We start from the raw sequence: 26,367 nt of genomic DNA on the forward strand, positions 1-26,367 counted from the left end.
CAGCAAGTCCTGACAGATATGGGGGAAAAAATGGCATATTGTAGAGAACATCTACGCTCCGCCAACTCAGTCACAAGGCAAAAATTACACAAAAATAAAACGTTCACTTGTTACATACTATGTGCTTCATAAAACATACAAGTAGTTTTATTTTCCTTTACGAATGCGAACAGCACTTCTATCTATTAACAAGGACCTATAGTAAGACGCAGCGCGTGCGCGAGCCATCCAGCGGCTGTAAAGCGCTTAGAGGCCGGCATAACCAACTGCCTTGCGCTTTCCGGCTGTCGTGGGAGAGGCATCTGGGCTCGGACGGGGGCCGCCATGGGGAAGGTGAATGTGGCCAAGTTGCGTTACATGAGCCGAGATGACTTCAGGGTCTTGACCGCGGTAAGAAATCCGCCGTTCCTATTCTCCCTTGCCCCTTACCACTGTGTGACCTCTTCCTGTTCCTGCAAGTTTTCTGGGATCTGAGCAGGCACGCTCTGGGACCCAGGACGTGGCAGAAGCTGGGGGAATGGAGAAGAGAGCATCAGAGAGTTGGATTTTTAAAAAGGTTTTGTTTGGGACCTTACCTTCCCCCAGATAGAGCAAAGGTCCCGTGTTCTAATAATTTTCTTCTTTTCTGCTGCTATTCGCCTTGCGCGGAAAAGAAACGCTCGCATCTCTGTGGCCTGGAAACTTCTCTGATCCTGAGCTTCCGACCAGCTGTGAAAGATTTAAGGCCCCTCCTGAGATTTGATAATATTGACTTCCTTACTAACAGACTCAGTCGCATAGCAGTCTTTCTGATTCATTCAGTCAACACATATTTGTCGGGTTTTTAGGAGGTTCACTTATTCAAACAGACAAGTGGAGATCATCAAGTAAACGAATAAGTAGGATAACGGATAAATGCTATGAAAATGATAAAGGATAATAACATAGAAAGTATATGTATCTGGTGGAGAGGAGGGGGACGTCCTTGGTAGATAATGAATAAAATATTCGCTAAATGAAAGAATGAATGGAGGAAAATAGGAGCTGTGTGAGAGGGAGACAGCCCAGTGAAGTTCTTGGAAAGAGTTGGAGGCAGAGGAAACAGGAGTAATAAGTGCAAAGGCCTTGAGACAGAAAAGTCTTTGAAGAGAGGAAAGGTCAGTGTGGCTGGAGCAAAGTGAGACAGACACAAATGGTTGGAGATGTAGCTGGAAAAGGTGAGAGATTATGTACTACAGAACCTAAAGAGTGTGGGGGAAACCACTGAATGTTTTTGATCAGGGGAGTAACAAAATCTGATTTTATGGCCTTAGTCTTTTTTTTTTTTTTTTTTTTTGTTTGAGATGGAGTCTCGCTCTGTCACCCAGGCTGGAGTGCTGTGGCCGGATCTCAGCTCACTGCAAGCTCCGCCTCCCGGGTTCACGCCATTCTCCTGCCTCAGCCTCCCAAGTAGCTGGGACTACAGGCGCCCGCCACCACGCCCGGCTAGTTTTTTGTAGTTTTTTTTTAGTAGAGACGGGGTTTCACCGTGTTAGCCAGGATGGTCTCGATCTCCTGACCTCATGATCCGCCCGTCTCGGCCTCCCAAAGTGCTGGGATTACAGGCTTGAGCCACCGTGCCCGGCCTATGGCCTTAGTCTTATGACACAGAAATTAATACATAGATCGAGACATTTGTACAGTGAAGCAGTACATTTATTTAGGAGCCATTATCTTTTGGTAAGGAGTGAACCCCATGATAAGGACTACCTGTATTGTGTAATTATGTAACAGGATATGCGATATGAGTCACACCGGTTCTTGTATTATGTTAAGGCTTCAAGTGTTGGATTTTTACAATTAAATAGCACTTAAGGATTAAACTATCAAATGCAAAATCTGTGTGAAATTTGGAAGACAATATTTACTTTGTCTCATGTAGATTCTTCTAATCAGCTGGACTTTCTCTATGAAAACCTATCACTTCTGAAAGATACCTTCCTTTCCTGCTTCCTCAGCACACTCATTCCTTAATGCCTCTGACAGAAGTAGGGGTCAAAAATAAGAGTGTTAGAGGATGGGGGAGGCAGAGACAAAGCATGGAATAAGTTAATTTAAAAGTTAAGGTTTTGGTGAGACATCAAAATGATGCCAGATTTATCTTCCAAAACATTGGCGCTGCAATATTTAAATTATTTGTAAAGCTCACCAAGAAATGACTTAGTCATTAAATATGACATTCTAGTCTCAGTTGAATCTTACCAGTATTGGTACCCTTTCTTGGGCCTCTCTTCCCTTTTACTTCTTTGACTCCTCCTATATCAATAATCATTGTTTGACTGACGGCCCTTAGCTTTCAATATGAACTTGCCCCACAGTTCTGCTCCCAAACATTCCTTTTCTTCCACTATCTCTTGCTCAGTGATTGCATCCACTTCATATCTTCAACTCTCACTTCTATAAAATAATTGACAATTTTTCCTTTAATTATAACTTCATTCCTAAATATAGGCCCCTTTCCAATTTTCTTTCTTTTTTGTTCTTTCTTTCCTCCCTTCCTCCCTCCCTTCCTCCCTCCCTCCCTTCCTCCCTTCCTTCCTCCCTCCCTCCCTTCCTTCCTCCCTCCCTCCCTCCCTCCCTCCCTCCCTCCCTCCCTTCCTTCCTTCCTTCTCACTCTGTCACCAGGCTGGAGTGCACTGGCGCAATCTCAGCTCACTGCAACCTTCGCCTTCCAGATTCAAGTGATTGTCCTGCCTCAGCCTCCCGAGTAGCTGGGTCTACAGGCACACACCACCACACAATCTCAGCTCACTGCAACCTTCGCCTTCCAGATTCAAGCGATTGTCCTGCCTCAGCCTCCCGAGTAGCTGGGTCTACAGGCACACACCACCACGCCCAGCTAATTTTTGTATTTTTAGTAGAGATGGGGTTTCACCATGTTGGCCAGGATGGTCTCCATCTCTTGACCTCATGATCCGCCCACCTTGACCTCCCAAAGTGCTGAGATTACAGGCATGAGTCACTGCATCTGGCCTCCAATTTTCCTTTAAACATTTTTATTTGACTCTTAGTGCTCAAACCAAATTCAATTTTTTTCTACCCCCTTTCTCTTTTCCCAAGCTCTATTATATATATAATATATATATTATATATTTTTTATATAATATAATATATTTATATAATATATATTATATATTTTATATATTATATAATATATATATATTTTATATATTATATATTTTATATATATTGTATATTATATATATATTATATATAATCTCAAAACTTGCTTTTCCTCTTCACTTCCAGTTGTGGCTTTCCATTCCCTTTACCCTTCCACATTTAATTGCCAAGCTCTCCCATAATACTTCCTAAAGATCTTTAATTCCTTCCTTCCAGTACCACTACCACTACCACTTACCCTGTTCTGGGTGCTCTTTTCTCTGAGCTGGACTTCTGTCTTAGTTCTCCAGAGTACTCCCTCAGATTTTGCCATCTGTAAGCCAATTTGCATATTCCTGGTAGATTAATGTCCTTAAAATAACCCTGTTCATGTGTCTCCCATGCCTAAACATCTTCAAGAGTTTCCTGCTTTCATCAGGATAAAGTATAAAATTCTTTGGTCTACATTTTTATGCCTTCTCTATCCTAGAAGTATCTTCCAGCCGTGTTTGCATGAACTCTATATGCTATCCCATCTGAGCTGCCACTGTACTCAGCTATTCTCTGTGGGCAGTACTTTCTTGCATATGTGCCATTTTCACATCTTTTTCTTTCACTAATATCCCCTTGTCTGTTTTCTCTGTATGCCCACATCTTTTAAAAGTCAGTCTCTAGTTTTGCATCTTCCTTGGAACTGATCCCTCAGCTAGAAGTATTATTCTGCCCTGAGCTACCTTTTTAAACACTTATCACTTCTTACCTTCTAATAAACTTAGATGTATACCATGTTTAAAAATCTTCATCATGAGGTAAAAATTCCTCAGAGATAAAAAGCACACATATATATAAAATACTTTAAGTTCTGGGGTAAATGTGCAGAATATGCAGGTTTGTTACATAGGTATACACATGCCATAGTGGTTTGCTGCACCCATCAACCCATCATCTACATTAGGTATTTCTCCTAATGCTATCCCTCCCCTAGTCCCCAACCCCCTGACAGGCCCCAGTGTGTGATGTTCCCCTTCCTGTGTCCATGTGTTCTTCTTATTGTTCAGCTCCTACTTATGAGTGAGAACATGCGGTGTTTGGTTTTCTGTTCTTGTGTTAGTTTGCTGAGAATGATGGTTTCTGGCTTCATGTCCCCGCAAAGGACATGAACTCATCCTTTTTTATGGCTGCATAGCATTCCATGGTGTATATGTGCCACATTTTCTTTATCCAGTCTATCATTCATATATATATATATATATATATATATATATATATATATATATCCTCTACAATGCCTACATTTAGTACTTTCTCATTAAATACCTGCTTAATAAATATCTGGCACATCTGTAGTTTTTAAAGACAAATGTTTAAGTGTCATCAAGTATTTTAGCATTTACCAAATGTCATCAGTATGTCTAGCATTCACAGTTCCTACTGTTGAAATGGAAAGACTATATATATATCAGTGATTAGATTACAAATTGCAATTTAAAAATATTTTCAGAGACAGAAGTGATTATGTCTCAGAATTAGTTGGAGAACTGCATAGTCAGGAAAGTTTCAAGGAGAAGTTAATTTCTTCACAGGGTTTTGATAGACAAGGCTTTGTGTTGATTATGATTATGTAATGATTCCTTTAATTTCAGGTTGAAATGGGCATGAAGAACCATGAAATTGTTCCCGGCAGTTTGATTGCTTCTATAGCCAGCCTTAAACATGGTGGCTGTAATAAAATTTTAAGAGAATTAGTGAAACATAAACTCATAGCTTGGGAGCGTACCAAAAGTAAGTATTTTGAGGCACCGTTTGTGATTTTTCAGGTAATCGGTTTCCACCAGAGCAAGTGTTCCAAAAGTCAAGAAGTAGAAGTTGCCAGACCAGTAAAGCATTAAACAAAGAACTGACAAAACATACTTTGGCCATATCCTATTAGTCAAAACAATCACAGGGCACACCCAGATCAAAGGAGGTGGAGAAAGAATAGTAGTAAGAACATGTAGGATACTGCAGAAGAGTATGTAGGTACTGCAGAAGAGCATGTAGAGTACTGCAGAAAAGCATGTAGGTGCTGCAGAAGAGCATGTAGAGTACTGAAGAAGAGCATGTAGAGCACTGCAGAAGAGCTTGTAGGTACTGCAGAAGAGCACTAGGTGCTGCGAAAGAGCATGTAGAGTACTGCAGAAGAACACGTAGGTACTGCAGAAGAGCAGGTAGATACTGCAGAGGGGTGTATAGACTACTGCAGAAGAGCATGTAGGTACTGCAGAAGAGCATATAAAATACTGCAGTAGAGCATGTAGAGTACTGCAGAAGAGCGTGTAGGTACTGCAGAAGAGCATGTAGGTACTGCAGAAGAGCGTGTAGGTACTGCAGAAGAGCGTGTAGGTACTACAGAAGAGCATGTAGGTACTACAGAAGAGCATGAAGAGCATGTAGGTACTGCAGAAGAGCATGAAGAGCATGTAGGTACTGCAGAAGAGCATGAAGAGCATGTAGGTACTGCAGAAGAGCATGTAGGTAGAGATATTGTGGCTACCATCTTTGGAAAATACAATCAGCAGTCATACCCTGGATCATTACTTCTGAAACCATCTGTGGTGAGGGATTAGTTTTTTCCAACCTATCACATATCCTTCCTTTTATAAATTACAAAAGAAAAATTACTAGAAAAATGAAATGGATAATGGATATACAAAAACAGACGTAAATTCTAGATCAAATTGATGAAAAAAATTGAACTTAAATTCCTCGTTTTATCTCATCACAAATATTTATAGACCTGTCTTTAGGTCACATTTTGATTATCAGTACATTGGAGAAGAAATGCAAATTATAGGAAGAAATTGGAAACTTGTGAGCCTGGGTAGTTTATCTTTTTCCAACGAAGACTTTCCATTGTTAAATATTTCTTATGACTTGAACTTATGTGACTTGGTTGTACAGTGTAACTGAAATATGGTCTTTCTCCTTTGATTTTGTCTAGCTGTCCAGGGCTATCGGTTGACAAATGCAGGATATGATTACCTAGCTTTGAAAACACTTTCTTCTAGGCAAGTAGTTGAGTCTGTTGGAAACCAGATGGGTGTTGGCAAAGAATCAGGTAAGTGCTAATAGTACTGTGCAAAGTATTTTCTTTGCTTTAGTTTATGTTTTCCCTTCAGAAAGCATTCCTCTTTTAATTTTCCCTTTTCTCTAACTAAACAGTAAATCGGAAAGTTGATTGGAAGCAATACAAATCAGAAAGTGCCCTTAATTAGTAGGTTACTATTTTCTCTCTGAAAGTCTGTCATTGAAAGTTCATTTATACCAGGAATTATTTTTATTCTAATAACTCCCAAGGTATCTCATGATTTATGTGCAAATATACCAGAATCCAAAATTCAAAACACTTCTGGTCTGAAGGTTTTGGATAAGGAGGGATACTCAACCTTTATTAGGAAAAATGACATTTTTAAAACAAATAAAATCAGAAAGTTATTTGTTTTAACTGATTGGAATACACTTTTAATAATGGTTGTTTTTGAAATTTTGCCTCTAGATATTTACATTGTTGCAAATGAAGAAGGACAACAATTTGCATTAAAGCTTCACAGACTAGGAAGAACCTCATTTCGAAATCTGAAAAACAAACGTGATTATCATAAACATAGGCATAATGTGTCTTGGCTTTATTTATCTCGTCTCTCTGCCATGAAGGAATTTGCCTATATGAAGGTATTTATTTTATAGTCATGCATTTTTTACCCAAATAATACATGTGTCTCAAAGGCCTTAATGACAAGTGTGAGTCTGTTCTCCCCACATCTCTCTAACCTTAGATTCAATTCCTACAGGCAGACTCAGTCCTAAATAACTGTTGATTATTCGGGCTCTTTTCCATTCTATGTTAAGGTATTTTAAATAGTTACGAATGCATAAGGGCAACACATTCTATAATGCTGACAAGATGGAAGAGCCAACAATAATTAATGATGCTGTTACCTCACAAATATGTATGTTTGGATGTATATATATCTGTTCAATGTATATAGCTATACATATGTCTGTTTCTAATTGAAAACACCAGGTAATTATCATCTGTAGAAACCTCAGTGTCTCAGATAAGTAGGCTAGTTTTTTGTTTCACATAAAGGAACAAACATAATTTATAGATTTATATGTATATTAAAAATGGTAAAAATTGGCTGGGCACAGTGGTTCATGCCTATAATACCAGCACTTTGGGAAGCCGAGGTAGGCGGATTACTTGAGGTAAGGAGCCCAGCCTGGCCAACAAGGTGAAACCCCATCCCTACTAAAAATACAAGAATTAGCCAGGCATGGTGGTGGGCACCTGTAATCCCAGCTACTTGGGAGACTGAGGCAGGAAAATCACTGAACCCAGGAGGCAGAGGTTGCAGTGAGTGAAGATCATGCCACTGCACTCAAGCCTGGCTGACAGAGCAAGACTGTCTCAAAAAACAAAAAAGGTAAAAATTTTTCGTTTTTAAGAGGTAAGGATGAAGAGAAGTGAGTTAAAGGGTACAAACATACAATTAGAAGGAATACATTCAATGTTTGATAGCAGAGTAGGGTGACCATAGTAAACAAAATGTATTGTACTCAGGAGATGAACACACTAAATACCCTGACTTGATCACTGCTCATATATACTTAACAAAATGTTGTATGTACCCCATACATTTATACAAATAGAAAAAAAATACTTACCGGGCGCGGTGGCTCAAGCCTGTAATCCCAGCACTTTGGGAGGCCGAGACAGGCGGATCACGAGGTCAGGAGATCGAGACCATCCTGGCTAACCTGGTGAAACCCCATCTCTACTAAAAAATACAAAAAAAACCTAGTCGGGCGAGGTGGCGGGCGCCTGTAGTCCCAGCTACTCGGGAGGCTGAGGCAGGAGAATGGCATGAACCTGGGAGGCGGAGCTTGCAGTGAGCTGAGATCTGGCCACTGCACTCCAGCCTGGGTGACAGAGCGAGACTCTGTCTAAAAAAAAAAAAAAGAAAAAGAAAGAAAAAAAATACTTAACCTGGCAGATGAAATGCCAAACTCTCAAAGATGGTTTTCTCAGGGTTAGGCCTATTCATTGCACTTCAGGTGTGCTGACCCCTGCAGTTACCCCAAATATTGGAACTTGACTGCATATTTTGGGGTACTGGCGGACTACATTTGTACTCTCCCCTGACATTTAAAAAGAAAAGACCTTTATTTTTTACTTTTTGCCTTCAAAATTAAGTTCAGCATAGGTTTGTTAAATATAATAATATCCAAATTAAATATATTCAGCAATAACTAAGTTAAACAAAAGGTAATATTGTGTTTTTATTATTCTGCCAGTATGATTTGTCATAGTTTATCTTCATTTTTCTAAAAAATTTGAAGATTGCTACAGTATGTGAACACACTGTTCCTTGAGGATTCAGCTTGTTCTTTGAGTGGGTTGTATACTTAAATTTTCACTAATCATGGGAGATTTCTTTTTTTTTTTTTTTTTTTTTTTTTTTTGAGACGGAGTCTCGCTCTGTCGCCCAGGCTGGAGTGCAGTGGCCGGATCTCAGCTCACTGCAAGCTCCGCCTCCCAGGTTCACACCATTCTCCTGCCTCAGCCTCCCGAGTAGTTGGGACTACAGGCGCCCACCACCTCGCCCGGCTAGTTTTTTTTGTATTTTTTTAGTAGAGATGGGGTTTCACCGTGTTAGCCAGGATGGTCTCGATCTCCTGACCTCGTGATCCACCTGTCTCGGCTTCCCAAAGTGCTGGGATTACAGGCGTGAGCCACCGCGCCCGGCCCATCATTGGAGATTTCTTAAGGCAGTATAAATTAGTATTACTGATACCATACCTGTTAATGTATTTCTTGTTTTATACTAATAGTTTGTGTCTTGTAATATTCAGTCAGTAAATGAGCAGCTTGGTAGGGATCATTTACACATTTTCCCAAAACTGTAGTAGGTGTTTTTCAGGATATTTATATTGAAGGTATAGGAATGGAATCTGGTTGCACATAAATGTACACCTTAAATATGTTGATTTTTCATAAGAGAGGAACAATAAGATAAAGATTGGGCTATAGCATGAGTTCTAGGTGATAGCACAAGTTCTAGACAAATATTCACAATCTTTGAGTTTATCACATGCTATTGATTTGCCAAGGTATGCTCAAAATGGTCTACATTGAAAAAAAGTATGTAAAAACAAAGCAAAGAAAAATATCTGGGAAGTGGAAAGTTGTTTGGTTTTTGTTCACAGAAGGTAAGTGATAGGCAACGTTTTGAAATTAATTGCTGGGGTTTAGTGTAGGGTGAAGGAGTAGATGCCAAAGAAATAACCAGTACAATCTGTGTCTTAAAGTTGAGAAGATAACACAAACACATATGAAACAGAACCTTTTATTTATCTATTTTTGAGACAAGGTCTCACTCTGTCTCCCAGGCTGGAGTGCAGTGGCACGATCACAGCTCACTGCACCCCTGACCTCCTAGGCTCAAGCTGTCCTGCCACCTCAGCCCCCCAAGTATCTGGGACCACAGGCATGTGCTACCATGCCTGCTTTTAGAGACAGGATCTTGCTGTGTTGCCCGGGCTGCTCTCAAACTCTTGGCCTCAAGAGATCCACCCACCTTGGCCTCCCAAAGTACTGGGGTTATAAGCATGAGCCACCACTGCAAGCCTAAGAACAATTTTTTTTTTTAAATTACATACTGAGTTTAGAGAAACTTCAGTAAATGATAGAATAGTTGATGGAGGAGGTTTCAGGTAGTGAGTGGAGCTGAGTGGAGCCATGAAACTTGGGTGTTATTTGACCCTAAAACAGTGCATTTTGGCAGAGAAGTGGTATGGACAATCACATGAAATGTGTGTGAGCCCTGTGTGTTTAGGTGACACTGAGGTGACTGTCCTGACTACATTTGTTGGTGTGTACTGGAGAGAATATTGGGAGAACTAGGACTGTACAGGTGGATTAAAGAGTTTTGAAAACCAGGAAAAGTTGTTCAAATTGAAAAGAATATTTACAGCCAATGTAAAATTATTTTTTGTTGTTGTTGAGACGGAGTCTTGCTGTGTCGCCCAGACTGGAATGCAGTGGCATGATCTCAACTCACTGCAACCTCCGCCTCCCGGGTTCAAGCGATTCTCCTGCCTCAGCCTCCCAGGTAGCTGGGACTACAGGCATGTGCCACCATGCCTGGCTAATTTTTTTGTGTATTTTTAGTAGAGATGGGGTTTCACCATGCTGGCAGGCTGGTGTTGAACTCCTGACCTCAACTGATCCACCCGCCTCAGCCTCCCAAAGTGCTGGGATTATAGACGTTGAGACACTGTGCCCGGTCCAATGTATATATTTTTAAATGGAGTACTAACATCAGCAGGTCAGTCTGGTATTGGTACATAGAATAGGTTAGGTATGATGGCAAAAGCTAGAACACCTGTGGAGTAATGAGGTATAAATAACAAATGCCTCCTTACAAGTATATGTTGGTGCAAAAGTAATTGCAGTTTTTGCCATTCCTAATACTAGCATTCTAAATGTCAAAGGGCATAAATCTGAGGTATTTTAAAGAAAGTAATAGCAGGGCTTTGTAAACAATAAGATTGAAGACAATAAGCACAGGGGAAAAGATGTATGGAGAGCCTTAACATTTGAATCAGACAACAACAGTGTATATGTTTTTCACATAATAGATTTATATTGCATATTGTGGTGGAGAAAAAGGTCGGTCCCCTATAAACCAAAATGGCTGATCTCTTAGAATGCCTCATTTTATCTCCTAAATTACAATTTGTTTCCAATTTGAATATTTTGAGCACATTTCAACAAATGTCAGAGACTTACAAAATACGAAAGGATGTACCCCAAGAGACTGTAAGCTTCTTGGGGGCTTTTTAACACTGATTTTAGAGGCCGGGCGCAGTGGCTCAAGCCTGTAATCCCAGCACTTTGGGAGGCCGAGATGGGCGGATCACGAGGTCAGGAGATCGAGACCATCCTGGCTAACACGGTGAAACCTCGTCTCTACTAAAAATACAAAAAACTAGCCGGGCGAGGTGGCGGGCGCCTGTAGTCCCAGCTACTCCGGAGGCTGAGGCAGGAGAATGGCATAAACCCGGGAGGTGGTGCTTGCAGTGAGCTGAGATCCGGCCACTGCACTCCAGCCCAGGTGACAGAGCAAGACTCCGTCTCAAAAAAAAAATAAAAAAAATAAAAAACACTGATTTTAGATTGTTTAGAAACTTTTTAACACTCATTTTTGTAACCCCAGCACAGTGCATAACATTTTGTAAATGTTCACTTTTGGCAGAAAAGTGAATTCAAACTTTTGTTTAAAATTTGCTTTTTATGTATGGCTTATTCTGTGCAGTGAATAAATAAGCTATGCATAAATAACCATGTGTTAAGTATAATTTTATAAAGGATTGTGTGTTTTTCTGTGGAAAGGTATATATTTAATTGTTCTTTAAAGAGTAATGACCTGTTCATTAGCTTACACCTGTTTTGCAATGTTTTAGGCATTGTATGAGAGGAAATTTCCAGTTCCAAAGCCAATTGATTACAATCGTCATGCAGTCGTCATGGAACTCATAAATGGTTATCCACTGTAAGTATTCATTATTCTTAAAGCCATGAATCCTGATAAATGAATTTAGGTTTCAGGGTTTTTAATAAAATTTTTTTTAGTTAATGAAATACTACCTCTGGGAAGTTAAAATTTGATTTAAAGGAATAGACTGAAAGACAAATTAAAAACCCAGTTTCATTCTGACAATATGAACTTTGTAATCTCTGTGATTCATTCAGTCATTCCATATTAAGAGACTGTTAGGTGCCAGGCCCTTTTAGTCTCAATAGTGAACAAAACAAAATCCCTGCCGTCATGGAATTTACATTCTAATGGAAGGAGATGTGCAATAAATAACTAAAGGAAATGTCTGTCAATTGTTAGTAAGTACTATGGATTAAAAAAAGCAGAGTTTAAGGGAAATAGGAAGTACTAACGGGACAAGAGACTACTGTTTTATGTAAGGTGGTCAAGAAAAGTCTCACTAATAAGGTGAAACCTTACTAAATTTTGATTCAGATTAGCAGCTATTGGAGTGGGAGTATTTTGAGCAGAGAAGAGATGTGATCTCATCAATCAGTGATCTCAGTGTTTTCAGAGGGTCACTCTGCCTGCTGAATTAATAGACTCTGGGGAGACAAAGACATAATTTGAAGACAAGTTAGGAGGCTATTACAATAATCTAGGCAAGAAATGGTTGTAATTCTGATTACAGTGATAGTGGCAAAGGTAATGAAAAGCAGTCAGATTGTGAATGTGTTCTGCAGGTTGAACCAACATGATTTCGGATTGGATATGGATGTGAAGGAAGGAAGGAGACAATGGTGACACCAAGGTTTTTGACCTGAGTAGCAGATTAACTGGAGGGAGAAAGCTACCTTGTACAGAAACAGGAAAGCTACAGGAAGAGCATTTTGGAGTTGGAGGGTGGGACAGAATCAGAGATTCCATTTTGGACATGTGAAGTTTGAGATGCCTGGGAGTTAGAGAAGTCTACATTAAAATCAGTGTATATGTGGTATTTAAACCATTAATCTAGATGAGATCACCAAGAGTGAGACTAAATAAGAGAAAATAAAAGTTCATAGGATTGACCTTTGAGGAACTCCAGAATTTAGAGGTCAAGGAAAAAGATGAAGTACAAATAGAAAAGACTAAGAAGGTATGATCTATGAGGAAGGAAGAAAACCTGGAGAGAATGGAACTAATTGTCAGACTTGTAAATCAGATACACCATGTTGAAGATCCTGCATCAGTATATGATGAAGCTATGGAACTAATGGTCAAACTTGCAAATCATGGGCTGATTCATGGAGATTTTAATGAATTGAATCTCATTTTTGATGAAAATGACCATATCATCACGATCGATTTTCCACAGATGGTTTCAACTTCTCATCCTAATGTTAAGCGTTAAAAGTTAAGTGAAGAAATGTTCAAAGAGGTCAACTGACAGACCACGTATGATGAGGACTAAGAATGGACCTTTGGATTTAGCAACATTGAAGTCATTGGTAGTCTCAACAAGGGCTATTGAAATGAAGTAGATGAAAGCCTGTTTGAAATGGTGTTAGAGAGTAGGACGAAACAAATTGGAAAAGCACATGTAGACAAGTTTGGTTGTAAAGATCAAAGAAAGGTGGTAGTAGAAAAGAGATACAGAATTGAAGCAGAGTGTGGCTATTTTTTTTAATAGATGGGGGATATTATATCTGTGTGCTGATGGGAATGAGAAGAAAGCTGCTGGGGAGCCAGGGCATGGAAATAATATTTATGTTCACATGCATACATACTTCCGTTAAAATCATAAACGAATACAAATAACCTATATTCATGCTTAAAATACTTTCAGATGTCAGATACACCATGTTGAAGATCCTGCATCAGTATATGATGAAGCTATGGAACTAATTGTCAAACTTGCAAATCATGGGCTGATTCATGGAGATTTTAATGAATTTAATCTCATTTTGGATGAAAATGACCATATCACCATGATTGATTTTCCACAGATGGTTTCAACTTCTCATCCCAATGCTGAGTGGTACGTACATGCTATTTTTTTATTTTTATTATTACTTTTTTTTCTGGAGACGGAGTTTTGCTCTTGTTGCCCAAGCTGGAGTACAAGGGCACGATCTTGGCTCACCGCAACTTCCGCCTCCCGGGTTCAAGCGATTCTCCTGCCTCAGCCTCCTGAGGAGCTGGGATTACAGATAGGCGCCACCACACCTGTCTAACTTTTTGTATTTTTTTTTTTTTTTTTTTTTTTTTAGTAGAGACGGGCTTTCTCCACGTTGGTCAGGCTGGTCTCAAACTCCCGACCTCAGGTGATCCGCCTGCCTTGGCCTCCCAAAGTGCTGGGATTACAGGCGTGAGTCACCGCGTCCAGCCTGTACGTGCTATTATTAATTCTGGATGTGGATGTGTTTGTTTAGAATAGAATCATTTTTTCATAATTTTTCAATTTTGTGATACTATTAGGTATCACAATAAATAGTATTGTGATACTATTTAGGTCAGTCACTGGTTTGAAGTGGCTAGTGTTAACGTATAACCACTAGAGTTTTCCCCCATAAGAATTTGAATTTCTTTGTTGTAAATTGACAGACTTCGAAAGTCAAATTTTCTTAGATATGGAACCCTTTGTTCAAACAGACTTTTAGATGGAAGCCCAATTGTTAAAACAGATAAAAGTTGGGAGTGAAGTGGGGAACCCTAGAACCACTTTTGCCTTTCTCTTTTTCTTGCTCTTCCATGATTGCCTCCAAGAGAGATTCACCAAGCATAACTCAGTAATCTCGATGATCTGAATAAAAGTTATGGTTTTGACTGGACTCAGTTGTCAAACCAGTGATAATTATCTCTTGTCACTTTTAGCTTTTATTATTAGAAAAAAAATTCACATAAAACTTTATCTCTGACACAGAGCAGAATCACTATATACTGCGATAATCATATTCTTCACATTACTTATTTAAACCAAACCAAGTCCTGAAATAGGACCTTATCCTTTATTTGCTTGTGGTTCATGATTCAATTGAGTATAACTAAGGATTTCTTTTTCTTTCTGTTCCAAGCTTTATGAGAAACTTCTTTTTCCTAAACTAACAACTAGTATCACTTATATAATAGAGTATATTAATTCTTGCAGAGATTGAGTTTGAAGTAGTTTTGTTAGGTGAAGCTTGTCTTCATCCTGGTTTCCAGTAGAAAATGTCTGTACTTATGCTACAGAAAGAAATGTCATTTGAAAATAAATTTTTAAAATGTTTTCAACAAAATAATACTAAAATATTACTGCCTGGCACTTGGGTGATCAGTACTCTTTGGATGATGACTAATCACCATTTTTATTAATAAGGAGTAACATAATCACACAATAAAGGAACATCTAGGAGCCCCCAGAGTGTGACAGATGATGACATTCTAGGTTTAGGCTGCATCGTTCTATGGGAGATGTTGTGATTTAATTTGAATTTTTATGAACCAGTACTGGGGCCAAGGAGCTGTGCTAATTGCTAGAGACTGAGATATAAATAAGCCCTATATATGCTTTAGAAGATGTTACTGTCTCGTAGGGAAATGTAAACGTATATAAAATAGTCTTTTTAAAATATATTAATATTTTTCCCAGAGTGCCCTGTGAGCAAAGAGGAGAGGCATTATCTTCCTGTTTCCAAACTCATCTTTCTCAAAGAGATAGTCAATTCCATGTTATCCTGTCCTTAATTCTCCCTTGTCTGGTAATCTTCTAGAGAATTGAATCTCTTTATGGTGATTAATCTGCTTTATGGTGGCCCATAAGGCAGCCTGATACTCAGAAATTATTCTACTTTTGGTCCAGATTAACATGTCGTCAGATTATTTTTATAAGCTGTAGCATTATTTATCCCTTTGGGTATTATTGCAAATCGGCCAATGGATAACAAAGAGCCATAAACATAACTCAGTAGTCTCCAAACTTAACTATTTAATATTAATATGTTTTTATCTTCAGATCTTTCAGTTGGCTAGAGGTTCTAGTGAGTGTTGCTGATGGGAAGCATAGCTAGACTCAGGACGAGGAGAATAAGTGGAAACCTATCCCTAAACCATAGGCCCGTAATCTTATTTCCTGGGGTTCACACTCATCTTTCCCTAGTGTATCTAACTATATACCAGTAACTATGAGAAAACCTTGACTTTCCTAACCGTAGGAACTGCATGGCATTGACAGCTTATATCCTTGAGATTTCCTTGGATTTTAGTTTTTCAAACACACTGGTAACTCATTTGTATCTTCTTTTCCTTTGTGGAACATATTTTATCTCCTTGTGTAAGGAGCAGCAGTACCATTAACCAATAAGGATATTGTCATTGGCTAATAAGGAAAAAGGAGCATTAAAGGCTACATCATAAATGATTCTTGCTTTTGCAGGTATTTTGACAGAGATGTTAAATGCATTAGAGATTTCTTCATGAAACGCTTCAGCTACGAAAGTGAGCTTTTTCCAACCTTTAGGGATACCAGGTTTGTACTCCACATTGCTTTACATAATAGTTTAAATATCTGGACTGTGTATTTCTTTTTTTTTTTTTTTTTTTTTTTTTTTTTTGAGACGGAGTCTCGCTCTGTCACCCAGGCTGGAGTGCAGTGGCCAGATCTCAGCTCACTGCAAGCTCCGCCTCCCGGGTTCCCGCCATTCTCCTGCCTCAGCCTCCCGAGTAGCTGGGACTACAGGCGCCGCCACCTCGCCCGGCTAGTTTTTTGTATTTTTAGTAGAGATGGGGTTTCACTGTGTTAGCCAGGATGGTTTCGATCTCCTGACCTCGTGATCCGCCCGTCTCGGCCTCCCAAAGTGCTGGGATTAAAGGCTTGAGCCACCGCGCCCGGCCAGGACTGTGTATTTCTAAAAATTAACATTTTCATCTAAAAAACTTTTCAAATAGTCACTGTTAGATGTCATTGCTCTGTAGTACATAACTGAAACTTAAAAACTTGGAAATACCTGCATTTGGTCCATTAAGGCACGGCTATTGAATTTTAGAAAGGGAACATATCTAGTTTCTGATAAACTCAAGAACTTTTATTCTATTTTGGATGCTATGTGAGTAACTCATTCATAAGGAATCACACCAAACGTTCATTGAAATTTATGTTTTTCCTTTATCGGGACCAGGAGGTATCTTGTTTTGTTTTGTTTTGTTTTGAGAGGGAGTCGCGCTCTGTCGCCCAGGCTGGAGTGCAGTGGCCGGATCTCATCTCACTGCAAGCTCCGCCTCCCGGGTTTACGCCATTTTCCTGCCTCAGCCTCCCGAGTAGCTGGGACTACAGGCGCCCGCCACCTCGCCCGGCTAGTTTTTTTTGTATTTTTTAGTAGAGATGGGGTTTCACCGTGTTAGCCAGGATGGTCTCATCTCCTGACCTCGTGATCCTCCCGTCTCGGCCTCCCAAAGTGCTGGGATTACAGGCTTGAGCCACTGCGCCTGGCCCCAGGAGGTATCTTTGATTGATTCTCAAGACATAACTATTATGTGCATTCTCAAAACTCAGTTTTCTCATATTTATTTTATACACTTAAGATATTTTCTGATCTGGGATGACGCACATAATCTGAAGGAAATCCTTAGCCCCCTTTGAAAGTTAATTTACAAAGCTAATAAACATAAGCTGAGGTTTTTATAACTTTTTTATTTATATTGTTGTTTTTCAGTTACTTTATTCTTAAAATTACAGCCAGCATATACCTTTCATATTTGTATGCCTGTGTCATTTAAATACATTTTAGGAAAGGAAAAAATTATTTTTAACATATAAGCTATTGAACTCACTTGAATCATAATTTATCAGAGTAGTAGATATTTACTTCTCTTAGATAAACATTTTTTCCTCTTTCAATGCTTGACACCTTTTTTTTTCTAGGAGGGAAGACACTCTTGATGTGGAGGTTTCTGCCAGTGGCTACACGAAGGAAATGCAGGCAGATGATGAACTGCTTCATCCATTAGGTCTGGATGATAAAAATATTGAAACAGAAGAGAGATCTGAATTCTCATTTTCAGATGGAGAAGTGGCAGAAAAAGCAGAGGTTTATAGGTCAGAAAATGAAAGTGAACAGAACTCTCTAGAAGAATCAGAGGGCTGCTATTGCAGATCATCTGGAGACCCTAAACAAATAAAGGAAGACAGTTTATCAGAAGAGAGTGCTGATGCACGGAGTTTTGAAATGACTGAATTCAATCAAGCTTTAGAAGAAATAAAAGGGCAGGTTGTTGAAAACAACTCTGTAACTGAATTTTCCGAGGAGAAAAACAGAACTGAAAATTACAATGGGCAAGATGGTCAGAGAGTTCATGGAGGAGTCCCTGCTGGCTCTGAGGAGTATGAAGATGAATGCCCTCATCTAATTGCCTTGTCATCATTAAATAGAGAATTCAGGCCTTTCAGGTATAGACTTCTGTCAATTGCTTTTTAACTTTAGTCTTGAGACCGATACTTTCTTAGATTCTAGTAAATGAACGTTTTTTCCAAATGATGAGGCAGAATTGTATTCTGCCGCCTTGATATGTAAAATGAAAGCCAAGTAATTTTTTGTTGTTAAAAACTCAAAATAGCTTCCTTTTCAGTTGACCTGATTCTAGGCAGCCTATTGACTAAATTTCAAGTAATTCTTCCTTAAAATAGAAACCGATGACTGGGCACAGTGGCTCATGCCTATAATCTCAGCACTTTGGGAGGCCAAGGCAGGCACATCACCTGAGGTCAGGAGTTTGCGACTAGCCTGGACAACATGGCAAAACCCTGTCTCTACTAAAAATACAAAAATTAGCCAGCATGGTAGCCTGTGCCTGTAATCCCAGCTACTTGGGAGACTGAGGTAGGAGAATCCCTTGAACCCGGGAGGCGGAGGTTGCAGTAAGCCGAAGATCGCGCCACTGCACTCCAGCCTGGGTGACAAGAGCGAAAAACTGTCTCAAAAAAAAAAAAAAATACAAACTGATGACTTTCAAATTATTATAGGTCCTTGGATACATTGATCAGGTTTTAGATGGATGAGTTATTCCTCACCTATTTTCCTAATTACACATCTGATGTGTGTTTGAGTTATGTAAAGGCATGTAAATATTAAAACATGCAATAATGTACTTTCTATATGAAACATCTGCAGTGAATTTTCTCTAGTACCTTGAGCCTTCTGTCCTTTGTTCATGTGTAGTTAAAATTATGTAATGATACTATGTTTTCTTTTAAGAATTTTTTTTTTTTTTGTAAATATTAATCAGACTCAGCTTAGTTTAGGAAAAGTTCTAAAACTTAATTTTTTGGATTTGGGATAGCTTATTCAGAATCAAACTGTAGTTTAATGAACTACTGGTTTTATTTATTTCAAAACAGTAATATGACAATTAAAATTACTTCAGCAATACATTTATTAAACATTTTTCAGTACATATTTGGGCTTATATCTTAAGCCTACCTTTATCTTTACAGTTTTATTCATGAAGCCAAACATAAGAATTTTGTTCCTTTTTCATATAGCTGTGTATCTGTGTCACAGGGCTACTGCCATTTAAATAATAAACTTGGAAAATTAAATCAGAAGTTTAAAAGGAAAAGAATCAGGGGTGACAGAGGCTCAGGATTTTGAGTGATTGTATTAGCCTGGATTCTTCAGAGAAACAGAAATGAATAGGAGATTTATTATAAGGAATTAGCCCATGGGGTTATGGAGGCTGAGAAGTCCTAGGATCTGTAGTCAACAAGCTATAGACGCAGGAGAGCCCATGGTACAGTTCTAGTCCAAATCCAAAGGGCTGAGAGCCAGAAGAGCCAATAGCCTAAGTTCTAGTCCACATCCAAGGAAAAGAGAGGACCTATGTCCCAGTTCAAAGACAGTTCTCTCTTACTCTGCCTTTTTGTTCTGATCAGGCCTTCAATGGATTGGATGAGGTCCACCCACGCTGGGGAGGGCAATCTGCTATACTCAGTTTATGGATTCAGAAACACCCTCAAAGACACACCCAAGTTAATGTTTAAGCAAATATCTGGCACCCTGAGGCCCAGTCAAGTTAACATGTAAAATTAACCATCACAGCAATAGAAGAAAACCTACAAAGGATTAAATGGTCTTTTAAACTCAGAGTGGGAACAATAATTTTGTTCTCACTCTCTGGATACATGCTGGGCAAAACTTACATTCAAAGTAAAAGCAAAACAGCAGATGTTGCTGAAAAATATTAACTGTTAGGAGTTAATATTGTCTGAGTTTTTATACATTCCATATATTGAAACTTTGAGCCATGTGAAAACATTCATCTCTAGGTTGCAGATTTTCCTACCCTAGTGGAGCTGACTATCATGAGTACCGTCTGTTACCGTTATATCTTCTGTTGTTTGTGAAGGTGGAAAGAGTCTCAAAAATTTAGATAGGCAGAAACAGATTTATATAGTTCAGTGAAAGAAGAGGAGAGGATTATTAGAAAAGGCAAGATGAATTGTGGGGAGGTGATAAATTTCAATCGCTAAAGCATTCTACTGTTTTTAAATTTTGATGGTGACTAATAAAATGCTGGAAAATCAAAATTGTTTATATAGAACTTAACAGTAGGTAGTTTTATCTTCACAGAAATTTTAAAATATAATCTTTCTGAAGTATTTTATGTCTTCAATTTTGCTGCATGCAAAAAATAATATAATCAAATGGGATTCATTACATTATACAAATTAACTAGATACATTGTGGATTTTTTAATTTTAGAGATGAAGAAAATATGGGAGCTATGAATCAGTATAGAACAAGAACTCTGAGTATCACTTCTTCAGGCAGTGTTGTAAGCTGTTCAACAATTCCTCCGGTAAGCAGTCATTCAACATGTACTGAATGTTTATTAGATCACTACTGTGATCTGATTGCCTTGTCTCATTAAACAAATAATGTATGCTTTTCAGGTCCAGATTTCTGTTGATTGCTTTTTGAATTAAGTCTTGAAACCAGTACTTTCTTTGATTTTAATAAATGAGTGTTTCTCAAAGGATGTGGCAGAGTTGTATCCTGCCACCGTTATGTGTAAAATGAAGGCCAAATGACTTTTTGTTGGTAAAACTCAAAATACCTTCTTTTTCAATTGTCCTTCAGATTTTGGGCAGCCTGTTGACTACATTTCAAGTAATTTTTTCTTAGACTACAAACCGATGACTTTCAAAAAATTAACGTAGGTCACTTGATAAACTGATCAGGTTTGAGATGGATGAATCAATCATTCTTCATATGAGCTGAAGATTAATGAGCTTGGTCACTGTGAGGATTGTAAGGTGTATAAGACAGCCTCAGACACTTGGACTTCCATGTTAATGATATAACATTTTTTTGTTGTTTGTTTTTGTTTTTGTTTTTTTTGAGATGGAGTTTCGCTCTTGTCATCCAGGCTAGAATGCAGTGGCGTGATCTCAGCCCACTGCAACCTCTGCCTCCCAGGTTCAAGCAATTCTCCTGCCTCAGCCTCCTGAGTAGCTAGGATTACCGGTGCCTACCACCACACCTGGCTAATTTTTGTATTTTTAGTAGAGACAGCGTTTCACCATATTGTCCAAGCTGGTCTCAAACTTCTGACCTCAGGTGATCCGCCCACCTTGACCTCCCAAAGTGCTGGGATTTCAGGCGTGAGCCACCATGCCAAGCCAATGGTATAAAATTATAAGTACAAATTTGGTCAGGCACTGTGGCTGAGACCTGTGATCCCAGCACTTTGGGAGCCCAAGGGTTTCAGGCCAACCTGGGCAACATAGCAAGACCCCATCTACAAAAAACTTAAAAATGAGCCAGGTGTAGTGGTGTACACCTATGTTCCCAGCCACTCAGGAGGCTGAGGCAGAAAGATTACTTGAGCCCAGGAGGTTGCAGCCACCATGAACTGTGTTCCTGCCACTGCACTCCAACCTGGGCAGCACAGCAAGACCCTGTCTCAAAAAAAAGGAGACCCTTGTTCCTGGCTTTGCAGCGTTTTGCAACTATCTTCTTTTTTAGGAGACAAGTTGGTTGATACAAGGTTATATACAGTTATTAAATGGCAGACTGTAGTGTTTCAGAGAAAGAAAAGGTCATTGTGAACCCTATTTCACATTTCTTATTCATTTTGTAAGTTATATGCCGTGCACAGTATATCTTAACTAATAAGTAATTTTAGTTTATGATCAAAAGATATATGAAGACTTTTCCTTGGGTGATTGCTACCATCAGGTCATTTCTATAGCTGTGAAGGCATTCTTGGATATATTGAGCAATACTGAATGCTTTCAAAAATAATTTTCTATTACAAAACCTACTCTGAAAGCCTTCTTTTAACCTAAAAAGCAGAGGAACAAGCAGTTTTCATCTTGTTTTTTCCATCAGTGTTCATGATGGACCACTAGGTGGCACTATGTTAATTTTTAAAAAATTCTGCCTATACACTATATTTTTTCTATATAATCTGTATTTCTGTTTGGAATTTAATTTTTCCTGTACAACAGTTTCTATATAGTACTTTTGGAAAGTACTATGTAGTGTTTGGAATCTTAAAAATTCATGCTGTCAATATATAAATAGAAAAGGTATTAGCAGTGTACTATTTGAAATGGTTCATAATTTATGAAATCTTTCCAGGAACTGGTGAAACAGAAGGTGAAACGTCAGTTGACAAAACAGCAAAAATCAGCTGTCAGACGTCGATTGCAGAAAGGAGAAGCAAATATATTTACCAAGCAACGTAGGGAAAACATGCAAAATATCAAATCAAGTATGGAAGCAGCTAGCTTTTGGGAAGAATAATGTATTTAGGATCTTGGATATGTTTTAATATATTTTTTAAAGTTACTGTAATTCCTTTTTGAGCCCTTATTTGTCTTTTTTGAGCCAAAGTTATCATATATTAATAAACCCTCTTTCATCCATAAATTTGGGTCATTCAGTATGTGTCTTGCAAAGAATAATTATCTGCCACAGCAGTCCATTTTTTCAAAGTAATTTGGGTAACTAAAGTTAAATAAATAACTTTATTAGAGATATTTGCATATTTTAAAAAATCTAAACATTTTTGTTGTTTTCTGTTGAGGATTATATGATACAATGCACATAAAGCAATTAGAACAATGTTTAGCACATTATAAGCATTCAATAAAACATGGCTATTAGAATCATTATAATGATTCTGAAATTCTGCTGACAAGTTGGTTGCATTTTATTTGGCAACTGGAGGAATTTCACTGCCTTATTTTTCTTTAGAAGTAAAGATAAGCCTTTGGAAGTAAAGATAAGCCAGTAAAGTATAATTTGCTTAATTAATTGATTAATTAATAATCTGTTTTGTGCCACTTACATTGGTAATGTGGTCATGAGAATGGAAACTTACTTGAGATAGTCCACCACAATTTTTCCAGTTGGCAGCTTGTAAGCAGGCCTGAGTATCAGAAGATTTAGGGGTGGGGGAAAGTGGAGTAGAATGAAGAATGAAATGTTCTTTCTCATATGCTTATGTAAGTGGGTCCGGAACATGTTCTCACCTCAATGTTAACAAATACCTAATTCAGGAAAGAAAATACATAGCCATGGTCCCTTCCTCAAGTACTTTATAATTCAGTGAGATGTAAAGATGAGTGCTTAAGTGTATGCACCTGATTATTGTCTCTTCATTGCCGCATAAGCGGGAAAAGGGGATCACTTGCAGTGAAAAATGGCCATTAGATGGCAATATCACCCCATAGTCACCAAACAGGATTACTTGAATCCCTAATTATGTTCTACCAGAGGGAATATAGTACAGACTTTTCCAAGATTGATAAAGACAGCAGATTCCCTTTCACCTTTGCCAGATTAACTACTAGCTATTTGCAAGACCTGTCATTATCTAATAAATTGGTTTAAATATATAGAAGCTAGAAAATGCCAATTCCTGTTCCCTTGAAAATTAGACATTGAAATATTTAAATACCCCTGCTTTGCATTTTAGATGTATCTTTGAATTCAGGTATTCATTTTGTATAATCTCTCGACTTTTAAGCATTTTTATAATGTAAAGTTGAAAACAGCTTAATAGAACCACAGGATGTTTATTTTGGAATCATTTTCTTATATTCAGAGTGTGAAAGCAAATTGGGAATAAAGCCTTAGCCTGCTCAGCTTTACCTAGTTGACTCAGTTGATTTTTGAGTATCTACTACATAAGAAGCCCATTGCTATTCAGAAACTCAAGACAAACATGATTTTTACCTCTAATAGCCTAACATTTCATGTGGGCCAAAGAATAAATTGTTTCAGTCAAAAATGGAGGCCTTACCTTATTTGGGCAAAGATTAGTGCTAGCTATTGAAGATTTACTAATAAATGATCTGTTAAGGAATTTAGTTTTTTCTGAATATGTTGTTTTGGTTGTTGAAAACTAAGGTATAGTAGTTATTTTTTGAAGATATGTTTGGCCAGCCGTCAATTAGAAGTTAGAGATTGTCCTAACAGATAAGCTATAACCCTCACATTTTAAAACATACATAGTGAACAATGAACAAAAATGTTAAATTTTACTAATGTGGCAAAGCTGTATATTGTGATTGTTAAAACACTTGTTTTGCCTAGGAGTTCCAGATTTAAATCCTGGTTCTACACTTCCCAAACCTCAGGTACCTTCTGTAGCCTCTCTAACCTCAATTTTTTTGTTTGTAACATAGGGACATTTAATAGTACCTACCTCAGAGTTGTGAAGACTAAATGAAGTACCACTTGTAAAGAGTTTATTACAGTGCCTGACATATACTGTATGGTTAGTACTGCTAAAATGACTTCTTTAGGTTACCAAAAGGAAAATTCCACAAACTGACCACCTTTCCTATTCTGAAGGTCACTGGTATTTCAACTATGATCCCTTGTTGTGTATTTATCCAGACTGAAATATGTTTTTCTAGTAACCATCTTGCATAGTCTTAGTGTCCCCATTAAATAAACCTTTCCTACCAACTATGCGGTTTATATTTGTGTTAACCTTGTGGTATTGGTAGCCATTGGTCTGTTCTTTGGCACATAGCTGGCTATCTTTGAGCCTTTTCCAAAACCATAGATGTTTAATAGATACTAATCAGAGTTAGTGCAGCTCAAGATAATCATTCTTTTAGCCAACTGCTTAGTAAATTTTCTGACAAAATACATAGCTGCCTAATTAAAAAACTCTGCCTGGTGCTGCCTCCCAGGTTGCTACTTACAAAGGATAGAGGGATGAGTTATGTTAGGTTCTCAAAGCACTTTCTGAAGTGTAGGTTTATTTCACTGTCACAGATTCAGCACTCTTGGTGGACTGCAGTTCGCCATGCCCAATCTTCTTTATCCCTCCTTAGAACATCTCCCTAGAAAGCATCAGGCCATATCTTAATTTGCCCTTGGTCTAGTTTATGAAGTACTGGAGCCATCTTATGCAACTGTGTAAGGAGGCTGGAGATTAAAGTTCAGAATAGCCATTACACAGTTGTGTAATAACCAGGAGTATGGAGATAACTCCAAAGCTACAATACTTTTATAGAAAACTTTGTCATTCACAAAAACTATGTTGTTACATTTTAAAGACTGTAAGTGTTCTTTTACCTTAATATTGTAAATAATGACATTAAAAATATTAACATTTTGCAGTAGAGGCTGAACAAGATGACCAAATAGAAACCTCCACCAATCATCCTCCCCACAGGAACACCAAATTGAACAATAATCCATACTTTCATAAAAACCAAAAATCAGATGAGAGATTGCAGTACCTACTTTTAACTTAATATCACTGAAAGAGGCACTGAAGAGGGTAGGAAAAACAGTCTTGAATTGATGATGCCACCACTCCCCCATCCCTTGACAGTGGCCACATGGTGTGGCAAGAGAATGTGCACTTGGGGGATGAAGAGTACAGTGCTTGTGGGACTTTGCATTAAAACTCAGTGCTGCCCTGTCACAGCAGAAAGCAACACCAGGCAGAACTCAGTGCCCATGGAGGGAGCATTTAGACCAGCCCCAGCCAGAAGGGAATTGCCTATCCCAGTGGTCAGAACTGGAATTTCGGCAAGACTTGCCACCACAGGCTGATGTGCTCTGGGGTCCTAAATAAGCTTGAAAGGCAGTCTGGACCACAAGGACTGCAATTTCTGGGCAAGTCCTGGTGCTATGCTGGGCTTGGAATCAGTGGACTTGGAAGACACACGACTTAGTGAGACACCAACCAGGCTGGCCAAAGGACTACTTATGCCACCTCTCACCCAATCCCACACAGCACAGCTTGCAGCTCCAGGAGAGACTACTTCTTTTTGAGGAGAGGAGAGGAAAGTAGAGAGGACTTTGTCTTGCAGCTTGGATATCAGCTCAGCCAACTGCATAGGGCAACAGGCAGAGTCCTAAGACCCCCATTTCAGGCCCTACCTCCTGGAAAACATTTCTAGACACACCCTGGGCCAGAAGGGAACCCACTGCCTTAAAAGGAAGGACCCAGTCCAGGCAGGATTCATTACCTGCTGACTAAAGAGCTTTGGGGCCCTTAGTGAGCAGCGATAGCCAGGCAGTACTCCCCATAGACCTTGGGTGCAACTCAGAGATATGCTGGCTTCAGGTGTGACCCTGCATATTCCCAGCTGTGGTGCCTACAGAGACTCCTGCTTGAATAAAAAAAGAGAGGGAAGAGTAAAGGGGACTTTGTCTTGCACTGTAGGTAC

The 26,367-nt window shown here is 38.7% G+C and overlaps 1 protein-coding gene and 1 non-coding gene across 2 annotated transcripts; both read left to right on the forward strand.

Annotated features, from left to right (window-relative positions):
- Positions 1 to 219: 219 nt before the first annotated feature.
- RIOK2 (RIO kinase 2) lies at positions 220 to 24,644 on the forward strand. The gene is made up of 10 exons (XM_010388633.2): positions 220 to 390; positions 4,764 to 4,902; positions 6,101 to 6,217; positions 6,656 to 6,831; positions 11,629 to 11,717; positions 13,531 to 13,722; positions 16,099 to 16,191; positions 17,584 to 18,108; positions 20,420 to 20,516; positions 22,304 to 24,644. Exons 1-10 carry the CDS (start codon positions 325 to 327, stop codon positions 22,466 to 22,468), a joined length of 1,659 nt encoding a protein of 552 aa, XP_010386935.1. The 5' UTR covers positions 220 to 324; the 3' UTR covers positions 22,469 to 24,644.
- LOC115896738 lies at positions 8,141 to 8,302 on the forward strand. The gene has a single exon (XR_004056633.1). It is a non-coding gene; the product is annotated as a U1 spliceosomal RNA (small nuclear RNA).
- Positions 24,645 to 26,367: the final 1,723 nt, after the last annotated feature.

Source organism: Rhinopithecus roxellana, chromosome 3, assembly GCF_007565055.1.
Source record: "Rhinopithecus roxellana isolate Shanxi Qingling chromosome 3, ASM756505v1, whole genome shotgun sequence".
Taxonomy (NCBI): domain Eukaryota; kingdom Metazoa; phylum Chordata; class Mammalia; order Primates; family Cercopithecidae; genus Rhinopithecus; species Rhinopithecus roxellana.

Bases quoted from the DNA above. Each gene is read 5' to 3' on its own strand.
- RIOK2 (XM_010388633.2), top strand. From the start codon at position 325: ATGGGGAAGGTGAATGTGGCCAAGTTGCGTTACATGAGCCGAGATGAC. The intron at 391-4,763 runs GTAAGAAATCCG...CTTTAATTTCAG, and splicing joins ACTTCAGGGTCTTGACCGCG to GTTGAAATGGGCATGAAGAA. The intron at 20,517-22,303 runs GTAAGCAGTCAT...AAATCTTTCCAG, and splicing joins GCTGTTCAACAATTCCTCCG to GAACTGGTGAAACAGAAGGT.